At 39.8% G+C, this 12,253-nt stretch overlaps 1 protein-coding gene across 2 annotated transcripts in view; it reads right to left on the reverse strand.

The window, feature by feature from the left end:
- Window positions 1-12,253, reverse strand: part of jade2 (jade family PHD finger 2) — a 214,962-nt gene that overhangs the window by 78,785 nt on the left and 123,924 nt on the right. For both annotated transcript variants that reach the window (XM_023962510.1, XM_023962509.1), the window contains exons 5-6: window positions 7,053-7,207; window positions 1,110-1,321 (exon numbers count right to left, since the gene is read on the reverse strand). In XM_023962510.1, the coding sequence (XP_023818278.1) occupies window positions 1,110-1,321; window positions 7,053-7,207 (367 nt within the window). The remainder of the gene's footprint in view (window positions 1-1,109; window positions 1,322-7,052; window positions 7,208-12,253) is intronic.

The following is a 12,253-nucleotide window of genomic DNA, read 5'->3' on the forward strand; positions in this document are numbered from 1 at the left end:
TGCCACAAAAACATGTTAAATACATCATTTTCATCGGATTGGGTCTTACAGCAGGTTATTATCTAATCAGGTCTCCACCCAATCCCCCCTCCTCTTCTGCGGCAGTGGAGGTTTTTTCATGCCAAAATAAAAGCATCTGAACTTAGATCTGATAAGATCCAGACGGCAGATTATATTGTGCTTTCTGAAAAGACTTCTGGTGTGGAAACGGAGCTATTTTAATGCCTCTTTGTCTGCTGTTTATCCAAAATGATTTCAGAAGCTCTCTTCTTAAAGTCAACTCGGCATTCTTTAGTTTTAAACCTTTTAGAATATAAATCTTAAATAGAGAATGTTGGAAAGACTATAAAACAAAAAGACAGATCAGATGCTCCGCCTGTATTTACCCTTTAAGAACATTTATCTCAAACATTTATCTAACTTAAAACTTGAGCATTTATCTAGAAAACGTTAAAAGCTTTGGGCTTTTGAAACCTTGAATCCACTTAAACAACGAGTGGCTCTGAAAATGACCTGCTGTTCCACAGAGATTTCTGTTTGATTTACTGTGCCGCAGATTGTTTCTCACAACAAGTGGAGATACTTACAAGAAAAATACTTGTCTCAATAAAATACTAAATGTTTAGGATATTTTCATCTAATTTCATTTACAGAAGAAAGAAAATTAAAGATTTGAGAAGAAGCATAGGCTCAATATCAGACTACAGTTGCAGGCAGCAATTTTTTAAATTTTCATTTTCTGTTACAGTTTAGGTGCAAAATGAGATTTGTCAGGAAATTACTTCCAACCAGTAGCAGGTAAGTAGGACCGGCATGATAGTGCTGAACGTGTGATAGCACTACTGGGGCTGACACAATAATTAACACGGTGTCAGTGTGTAACAAACAGCAGAGGGAAGCCTCAGGCTGCATCAGGAAACATTTAAGAAATTGCTTTTCTGTGCGCCCCGAGTCAGTCAATTTATGAAAAACAGCCCATCTATTTGCTCAGTGTCAATTTTCTCATTTTAATTTGAGTTTCCAGCAGTTGAGACTAACTCTGCGGCTTAGAGAGCCAGAGGAATGCAGGGAAACGCCATCAAAGAAGGAAGAGTCCCGTCTTTGGTCACCTGATGGACGCAGACGTTGCACTTGTCGCAGAAGACCATCTCATTTCCGTCCTCTCCCTCCGGCGAGCGGCACACGTCGCAGACCACGTCCTCGTCGTACTCGATGCCCAGGCCCTCTTCCGTCTCAATGGCCTGCTGCATCTTCTCCTGGCACACGCTCTCCATCTCCACCAGGACGCACTCCATGGTGAGCTCGTCCAGCTCCGGCAAGGCTGTCGGGACGAAACCAGAGCCCAGTTTTTACAGGAAGAAGGACGCAGGGAGGAATGAGTGTTTGAGCATAAACAATTGTTGGTCTGCACTGCAAAAAGTGAATCTTAGGTAAAACACCATCACTTCAACAAAAATAGTCTTATTTTCTGTCTTGCAAGAAAACGATCTTATTAAGAATTTTTTTTTAATGACAAAATAATCTTAGTTTTAGAATACAGGTCTTAGTGACTACAATTTCTTTCTTAAATTCTTGGTAGGACAATTTATTTTACCCCACTGGCAGATTTTATTTTCTTATTTTTTAAAAATAAGTTTGAAATTTAGGAATTTTAGGGACTTGTTTTTGTTTTCGATAGGAGAAATTTTCCTTTGATTAAATGTCAGTTATTATGATGTACACTTTATTTAAGTAACAAAAAACACTGTGGATGGAGTAACTTTATTCATCAATACGTCTAAACCCAATTAATCCTCAATAAGAAAAGGGTTTCTGCATCTATGTTGTGTTCCAAACATTTTTCATGCAGATTCTTTTTTTTAAAAGCTGGCCTTTACTGCTGCATCACAGCATGAATTTTGCCCAAAATGATAATGTTAAAATATCAGCACTCAGGTGTCTTGTAGTTAATGCTATCTACAGGAATAATAATAACAATAAAAAACTGCTTTTCTGAGGCTCTAAATGAGCAAAGGTGTGTATTTTTGGCCAAAACAGAATGTCTAACACTCTAATTGGAAGTGCAGCAGATCTCCTCTGGATCATTTACACACAAGGTCACTTTGTTTTCTTTGGGCTGGCTCACGGAAAAAAAAAGAAGCTGAAAATACACGAAGATGCCGCGTTTCAGGTTATTCTTATTAAAACAGACTGAGAAATATGCTGCAAGCACAACTGCTATGATGGTGAAAGAAACAAATTCTCCCATAAAAAGACATCTGTCAACACCAGCAAATACATGTAAACTCCATTTACTACCAAAAGACAAGCTTCCCCTCAGGCAGGTCACTAGTGGTTGGATACTGATTTCACTGGCAAATGGGAGGTTTTGATCCAATAACAATAAAGGATGTGAGTTAACCAGGAAAACGATCTGGCTTTCAAAACAGCTGCGAATGGAAAAGATATTTTTCAGTAAGGTGATGTGTTCAAACAAACTAAGCAGAACCAGCCAAGGACATATGCAAAACCTGGTTTATTGTGATCATATTGTCTGACCTTTTTTTGCTATTTAAATAAATGATCCAGCAGAACCCAAAATTAGGTCAATTCCCCAAAAGAAGCTGAACTCATAAATTAAACAATGTAATGTTTGTTTAAAAAATAACAAGTTTCAATTAACCAGTAATAGTTCATAAATGAAAACTGTCAAAGTGCCTCTGAAAAGAGTCCAATTAAAGTCATCCAAGCAGCAATAAAGGAAGCAGAGTCTGTGGTTCAGGATTATTTATTGATTCATCTGAAGGACTCAGCTCTCAGCTGGGAGGTTTTTATTTTTGAGTGCAGTCCCCATCTATTATTTATGCAATTCAATCTCTTCCCATACAAAAAATAAATAAAAAACATCTTTATTTACTCTTTCTTGAGAATCTGGTTGCTAACATGCACAGCCTGGGGTGAAGTGCACAATATGTAGAGGCCACACAGTTTGGAAGTCAAATAAACTTGAATGCGAGAGTCAGAATGTGCTGCTGAAGCCAAGACAACTTCTGAATTAAGCATAAGTGTTGCATTTGGCCGTGAGCAAATGTTGCTGTGGGTTTAGAAGCTGCCTTTGAGGGGCAGAGAACAGATAACAAAGTGTTACATCATGAACTAAACACACTGGAATGAAGGACACATTACTAAAATGATCATGTCCTCATGTTCATGTTTGAGTGGTGAGAGTGAAGTTAAGTCTACTTAAATTCAAAAGGATTAATGAGCCAAAAGATGAGGAAAAATAAAAAACCAACACAATAGAGGAATTTAGAGTTACGCTTGTTTTTTTGCTTTTTTTACCAGAGTTCTGTAATGTTTAACTTCTACAACTGTGAGAGTCAGAATGTAAAGAATCCAGGAAATTGTATGATTTGTATAATGGTGCAGAAAATAAGCGTTTATCTCCTTCAAACAAGCAGGAATTCTGCCCCTCACAGGCACCGAATTTTTAATTTAAAAAAGTTTGATTTGATTCGATTTGATTCGTTACTTCTTCTTTAAGAAGCTCTTCTGTCCTCCACTTGTTACCGGTGTTAATGTCACCTGTTTGAACTGGTTATCTGTATAAACATACCTATGCACACCATTAAACAGTAAGACTGCAAACTGTCCACCATGATCAAAGAGCTGTCAAAGGACACCAGGGACAACATGGTAGACCTGAACGGGACTGGAATGAATCGCTCTACAATAAATAAACAGCTTGATGAGAAGAAATCAACTGTTGGAGCAGTTATTAGAAAATGGAAGAAATACAATATCACTGTTCTTCCACCTGAGCTCCATGCAAGATCTCACCTGGTGGGGTACAAATGATCTGGGGAATGGTGAGGATGAAAGCAAGAACTACATGGGAGCACTGTCCAATGAAAAGAAGAAAGCTTTGACCATAGTAAAGAGAGCTTACGATAGTAACAAACATGGCTTCAAACCAAAGGCCACATGCACAGGACCGTCTAAACGTTGCCAAAGACCATCTGGATGAACGGATCATGAATGGGAGAAAGTCATGTGGTCAAATAATATCAAAATGGAACTCTTTGGTATAATCACTTATTGGCGTGTTTGGAGGAGTTACATTCCAAAAAACAGTATCATTGAAGCATGAGGGTGGAAACATCATGGTTTGGGGCTCCTTTTAAGGAGAGGATGTACACTGAATTTTTTCTCTTGCATTGAGGATAAAACATGTCTGGATTTTCCAGCAGGACAATGATCCCAAACACATCACTCTGGCAACAACAGAGTGGCTATGTGAAAATCTTTTCAAGGTTCTTGAGTGTTCAAGCCAGTCTCTGGACCTTAATCCAATAGACGATCAGCGGAGGGAGTTTTCAAGCAAAAGCCCCAAAACATAATAGCTCTTGAGAAGATCTGTATGGAAGAATGGACCAGAGCAGCAGCTACTGTGCGAACCTACTGAAGACCTACAGAAACCTTTGACCTCTGTCATCAACAATCAGGGTTGCAAGTATTGAGGTGTACCTTTGCTATTGGTCAAAAACTTATTTTCTCCTCTATTATAAATAGATTCTTTAAAAGAAAAGTCATACTGGTTCATAGTGATTCAATAGATTCTTTTTTGACACTCCGTTTCTCACAGTTGAAGTGTTTCAATGGTAAACATTACAGCCCAAACTTACAGAATCAGTGACTGACAAATGCTTTTCTGCTCCACAGTAACAAAAGTATTGTCTCTTTAACACAGTACTTTGATGTTCTCTTAGTGTCAGAGTCTTACAATGACAAAATGATAGAATTTGATTTCATGTCAGAAAAAAACCCTTTATTTACAAAAGACACAAATGTGAACAAAGAGGACATTCTGAAAACCTGAAGATGTCCATTTTGATTCATCTGATTTTTTTTCCGCTTAACAATTTTGGGTGGTTTGAAAGAAAAGAAAAGTACAACAGTTTTATCACATTTAAATAAATTTACTGGAGCATTTTGCTCTTCTCTAACTGTAACTTACTGTGGTATAAATCCTAATCATTAACATAAAACCCTAATCTTTGATATTGTCACGATTACTCTTCTGCAACGAAAATGGGAGTTCATGCAAAATGTGTAACTGTAGCTAAAAAAAATCATTTCGATGATGAGTTCTATCCTCTGGGTAAACATTTTGAAGACGTCCCTTCCACCTATGAAGATGATGGAAAGCAGAGGCAGAAAAATGCTGAATCACCTCAATCTAAAATCTGGAGTCTCAGCCAGCAGAACCCATTAAATGTTCTGTTCTTTTTGTTTAATCTGTTGTTGAAGGTTATGAGAAACAAGTCGTTCTGCTCCAGGAAGAGCCTGTGTGTGTGTGTGTGTGTCTGTTTGATTTAAGGGACAACTTGTACCAGAAAAAGTCCTGCAACCCCAGCGGGGATTTACTAACACAATTACTTTGTTTTATCTCACGAGGGCCGATCAGATATCGAATAAAATGGTGGAGATGTGGGAGATGCTCGGGGTCAGCAGTTGTCACCATGACAAAATGGAGAGTGCAGCAAATCAGAGGGGAGGGAGAGGGGGATGGAAGGGGGAGGAATAATCAGGGACACTGCACAGTTTTTAAGACCAAATTAAAGTTGTGTAAATGTTTCTTCAGACGTTAAATTAGATTTGAATGATCTCAGAGAAGTTTTTCTTTAGAAAAAGAAGGTGTAAATCCTGTGTCTCTAGACAAATGTTACTTTTATACCTGAAACCCTCAAAAACTAGACAAACTACAGCTAAAAATGTCAGAGACATTATGTGATTAGACTCTGAGCTCAGCTTAACATCAGCATCAATTGACATTGACTTTTTTTTCCCCTTTAACTTTGACTTCTTATAGAAACAAATATGTAGTAAGTCGGTTGTCATCAAGAAAAAACAACTTTTTTCCAAAATGTCAGCTTTTCTAAAACATTTTTTTTCTCTCCATGGCAACCATTTTACTTCCCTGTTGTCTGGGAATAGAGAATTGATCCGTGTAACTCTAAAAGGAATCTGGGAATGTACATTTTGGATTTTACTTGGCAAGAGATGCCCACTCCTTCCTGTGGACAGCCCTGAAGTTTCTCCTTTATTTTTTTTAGGAGTTTTTCCTCACCGCGAAGGAGGGTCTAAGGGCAGACATGTCCAGTTTAGCTTAGTCTGTTTAGTTTAGTTTAGCCATTACCTATTGAATATTCTATGACTTCACGTTCTTTATGATTCATGTTTATTACTACACAACTACTGTAATATTGGGTTGTATAAATATAATTGAATTAAATTGAATTGAGGCTTTTTGTTAACCACGCCCACATTCATAATACTGACATTTCATGTTATATCATTTTGTACAGATTGGAAGGTTTAAGATGGCAGCCTTTTCTCAAGGTCAGAGGTCAACAAAACTCGGGGATGGTTGTACACCTAACCTTGTGGTGCGTGTGAAGGTTTATGACGTTCACTCGAACAAAAGTCCTTGTTCCCATATTGTGGAAAAATAAGAAAATCAGCCAAATTTCACACTCTACCACTAAACGGACGCCAAGCTAAATGTCCTGTGGCCATCCCATAATAATTTTTTAATTTCCATTGGACCTCCCTGTTTTGGTTTGTTTGTGGAAAAATATGTTTTTTCAGCGACATAAGACGTCATCATTTTTTTGAGGAGGTCCATCTATCTGCCCAAAATTAATTTTCCCCGGGTAGTAGGTGCGTGAAAATCTTAGTAAGTTTTTGAGTCGGAGGCAAAGGATTAAATTTTCCCTCAAACGCGCAGAGGGAAGGAAGAATTGCAAAAACAATGTGGTCCTAGCAGACCAGGACTAATGCGGGATATAAAAATAAATCCCAATAATGCCTAAAAATGAGACAGTAAGACTTTTAAAAATGTCTTTTTTTTGCAGGAACTGAAGTAAAATTTGAGATGTTTTTGCTTTAAAAGAGTTGTGAATGCATTCTTGTCCAAATTCTAACCACAAACTGCAAAAACAGGATGTATGATGCATCGAAGCATATTTATTGTTTCTTTTAAAAGTTTAAACTCGACATTTTTTACTTACCCATCTGTCTGAACTCCAGGTTGACCAGTTGCAGCCAGGCAACATCAAGGTCATCCAGGTCGTAGCAGGTGTACGGCTGAGGGCGGGAAAAATGAGACTCTCCGTCCTTTTGCCGCCCATTGTTGGACAGTTCAGCCAAGGATGCCGGCAGACACCTGAAACACATCAATAAAGTGTTTGTCTTTCTGATTCCTCAAGAAACTGACTGACTCAGCACACAAAAGTGATCTTTGGGCTTCAAGATTGAACCTCATTGAAAACAAAATTCCCTTTGGTAACAAAATGTGGGCTATTTTATGAGGTCAGAGTAGCATGAAGAGCTACACAGGACCAGTTTACTGCAAATGTCCCAAAAAAACAAAACCACAGTCTAGTATAGTTATAGTAATGATAAAAATAATTAGCAGTAGGTATATTAACATTATGCTCACATATAGTCATTATTTTGCACAATTCTAATCAATGATTTACACAACAGCAATGACAAGAAAAATATGTGTAAACATGAATCATGGATTTTTTTCTGTGTATCTGCTCAAACATGTATAAGTATTGATGGTACAAAAGATCACTTCTAACATTTTTAAAGCCAAGGAAATCATACATCAACATAGGGTTGTTGGAAAAAATCGGTTCAACGATCTATCGCAGGGGTCGGGAACCTATGGCTCGCGAGCCATATATGGCTCTTTTGATGGTCACATGTGGCTCGCAGACAAATCCTTAATTATACTTTTTTTTTTTCATTAGACCAGTCCTTCTCGGGCGCAATGCGATGCCAGAGGCGCGCAGTAGTAGCGGTGCTTGGAGAAAAAACTATCAGTTTACTGTTATCTATTATTTCACAGAGTTTGTACCACCCGGAAACCTTTGAATTGCCTCCCTGAGGAAGAGCGCGCAGTTTTGGGGACGGGATGTGTGAGGAAGAAAGCAGAGGGGGTGGGGGTGGGGGGGGACCGGCAGCAGGTAAATCGCGCAGAGATGGTAAAAACGTAAACCCGCTGCCCGTCACTCCTGCAGCGTGGGTGTGTGTTTGGTTCCATGTCTGTCTCACATCTACAGAACATTCAGACCTACGATCACGTTTAAAGTCTCAACGCCTGCATGAAGCAGAAACTCACCACGTATCAACCAGACTAGACCATCAGCAAACCACCACGAGAAATACTCATCATTTATTAGCAACAGCATAACAATGTTATTAAAAAGAATCCACAGACTTATTGTACTTTAAAAATGTTGAAATTACATCAAATGCACACATTCACTTGTATATTTAGTTTTAAACAAATTGTCGCGGACTGAGTTTAACTTGGCTGTTGGGCCGCGTTAAAAGTTCTGGAGTTCATGGAACGCATCGTTCAAGCAGAGATCTGATTGGCCCTCAGTTCTGTCGCTCAGCCTGTTGTTAGGTAGTTTGGACCAATGGGGTTCAGCCATGGGCCGAATAAGGAAATGGGAGGGCTGGAGCAGGACGGGGGAATATAAAGTTGGGAGAAGTGCTCTCGTCTCGGCGGGAGAGAATAAGGAGTTGCTGAATTAATTGTACGGCGTTTGTTGTGGTCTACAGTAACCAGAATAAAGAACCTTAAAAGAGGTTAAGTCTCCGTGCCTTAGTGTGGGAAAGGGACACTACATTATTGTATGGCTCTTTCGAAATTACATTTAAAAATATGTGGCGTTTATGGCTCTCCTGGCCAAAAAGGTTCCCGACCCCTGATCTATCGCAATATTCATTTGGCGATATTTGTATTGGTACAAAAGGACAACGCTGTATTAGATTGATAGGAGTATTAATATTCAGGTAGAGTTTTTTCCAAGTCATACTTTTGAAAAAAAAAAGGTGTTCTGGTACAATATCGCGATATGTATCATATCATGGGACGCGTATCTGGATGTGTATCGTATCGTCAGACTCTTGCCGATACACACCTCTAGTCAAAACAAGTTTTTGAGTTTTCAAACACTTTGTAAATGAAAATATAACATTTTGTGCAACACTTTCAGCTTAATACTTTAAGTCTTTTCAAAAGTCTCCGTGATTTGTCTGCTTATTTACTATGTCGGTGGGAAACACATATAGGGGCCTAGCTGGCTTTTTTGTTCTTTATAAAGAAATGTGCAGCTCTAAATGAAGCTTCGGGTGCTCTCTGGGATTTTTTTTACAGGCTTCTTGAAAAATAGTCTGCAATGGATTGAGACAATGCATCTTGAAAAAAAAAAATTATCTTTACAAAAAAGTTCGAGGATAAGGGGATTTCAGAATTTACGACTTTACATTCTTTCACAGTGTCCCCGGCTGCTATAAAGCCCCTCCCACTGGTCTAGTGATCTATCGTCATCCGCGTCCTCCACCATGAGGTCGAGAAAAGCTTTTAAAACAAAGACGGTGGACGTGTTTGATGCTGCAACTGCGTTCAGTGTGGTGTGAAAACGGGCAACTGATTTAATTGATGCACGCGGGGAGGGCGTGGCACGTGTGTGCGGGACTGTGGCTAGTGATCCATTGCACCCCTAATTTATTCCAAACATGAACAAGGATTCCACGAAAATGACAAACAGAAAAACCCAAACCCCAAGAGATGAGCACCCAACAAAACCATAAACACACATCTCATCAAGAAACAGAACTGTTCTGCACGGGCAGACTGGCCGCCCTAATGTCCCCACTATCTCCCGCTGAAGTTGTGACCTCTGTGTGCAAAGGTGAAGTGCGTCAATGATCAAATCCACAAACAGCTCTCAGCTCTCCATTTAGCTCGTGTCTTCAACGCCTCATTATCCACCCACTCACTTACTCACTGTCATCCCAGCCGTCACAACCAGCAGCACTGTGATTATGCTCATCATAACCATCGGCACCGCTGCCGTCACCGACGCAACAACAGCTGCCACACTCGGACCGCGTCTCAGCCAGAACCATGTTCTGCGTGTGCTACCATCAGAGCTGAACAGGAAATGAAACCATCAGGAACTATTGGTTACATAATTATCAGAATAAAAATGGTAATTAGACTAAAATCGGTCATGAATTCTATGTGAACACATAATAGGTTACTATTAATTTTAGTTGGACTGTCCCAGCTGAGTCAGTATGGTGGTTATGGTAGCAGACAATAAAAATGCTAATTAGTGTAATTACAGAGCACATTGACAAATCAAACTATTCACAATGAAATCAGAATTAAAAGTCATTATTAAAGTGTTCATCGCCCTTTCTCTTTTTTTCCTCTCCTCCCAGATCCATTGAGGATCATTACTCCTTTGTTTTTTGGGAGAGACTCACTCTACATGTCCCACTTTCTCTTCATAAACTGCAGCTCTTTTCTCACGTGAAAAACTTGAGTTTCTCCGATTGATGATGCTCTGATCCGCTTTTCCACGCTTCCATGCAAATGCGCCAACATAAAGGGGTACTTCCATTTCCAAATGATGACACCATCCTTGTAATTGTAACAGCGTGTTCACTGTAGATGGTGCATCTGTTAATCTAATAGAAGCACACATCGCATCCCCCTATTGTCTGCAAATGGCCACTTTTGCTTCTAACAGCAAGATCAATGTTCTAATGGGTAATGATGAATCCAAAACGGTAATATATTTGTGTGAAGACAGAGGAGGCGGAGAATGACGCGGAGAATTTCCGCTAAATTATGCTGCTGCCTGATACGACAAAAATATACCTGCTAATGGAAAAGGGAGAGTAAATTAAAAAAAAAGGAGAAAACATACAGTTAAAAAAGCAATTTGCTTAGTGTTTCACAAACATAAAACCAACAAGTTTTTCTTTTTCTGTTTTAGACAGTATTTATCAAGGATGTTTCAATCAGATCACATGATCGGAAATATGGCTCAATCACGTCGTTTATAGTGTTGTATCCCGATCAGGGACGAGATATGAATTTTATTATTATTTTGATCAGCGCTGATTTGATAGACGCTATACTAGAAGGCTGCACATGACATGGCTGGATCATGACATTTTATTGCTGTAAAGCACAGCAAAACACAGCGCTAGTTTAAACAGGAGGCGCACAAAAACAGTATGGAAAAGATAGCAAGATATTCAAAGATTCTGACTTCTGGACTCAATAACTCTTTTAATAAACGTTTAAAACGGACACTAAGTGTCTCTATTAGTTTGTCTTGACTGAGACTATTTTTAATAGAAAAGAGATCAGGTTTTTGATTCTTTTTAATGATAATTAATGCTGCAGTCACAATTGCCACTGCACAATGGATAGGTATTGGCAGAATCATCTACGTATTTTCACGACCATAGGGCGCACCGGGTTATAGGTCTCAGTTACGGAGGATTTTTCAGTCTTTGACACATACAAAAGGCGCACCGGGTGTTGAGGCGCGGGCACGTAAACGCCCCGTTCTGACCCTCGGGACCTCCAGAATGGGTTAATAAAAGAACCAGTCTCTGTTCTTTTCACTGTTCTCCCTAACTGAGTAACACAAACTGAATGCGCTCACAGACTCACTTGCGCTCAGCGCCTGACCCCCCCCCTCCTTGTTCTTCACGCAGGTTCACGGAACGCCTAAACTCTGCTTTCTCCTTCCTACACACGCGCTAGCGAAGTGACGCTTAAGCACAGTGAGTGCACAAACACTCAGTGTGTGTTTGAAAAATGCAGATCTGAGTTAGTTTTGATTTTTTCTGTCATAAAACGGCATCTAAAAATCCATCAATCCGCCTAGCTGATAGCTACAGGCCTTCAGCCACTATATAAACAATATTGTGGGGACCTGGGATTTAGCCTATGGCCACTAAAACTCATGGGACTGAGTCTTATTTCTCTCCCCCTTTCTCAAGCCGCCATTAGGCGCACTACCTCATAGGGCGCCCCCTACAGTTTGGAGAAAATCTTAGACTTTTAAGTGCGCCATATAGTCATGAAAGTTCGGTGCTGTCGCACTATTCTTTGAAAATCATTGGCGTGGTCTTGGATGTAAATGGCAGCAGTCAGGCCGCTGCCAGGCGTCCGTCAGTCAAGCGGGGATGACGCCATTACAAAGTTGGGCAGCCAAAAGGCGGGGGCAGCCTGATTGAACAATGTGTAAATGTCTTTGGATGGCCGCTTTCCATTTCAATATCATTTTTTATACCCGGGGGTATACCAAATGGTATATAAAAAGCGGGCCATTCAGTTACAGGACTGCCCCCGTGCCACCTTGAAATGTGCCCAGGCAGC

Source organism: Oryzias latipes, chromosome 14, assembly GCF_002234675.1.
Source record: "Oryzias latipes chromosome 14, ASM223467v1".
NCBI lineage: Eukaryota > Metazoa > Chordata > Actinopteri > Beloniformes > Adrianichthyidae > Oryzias > Oryzias latipes.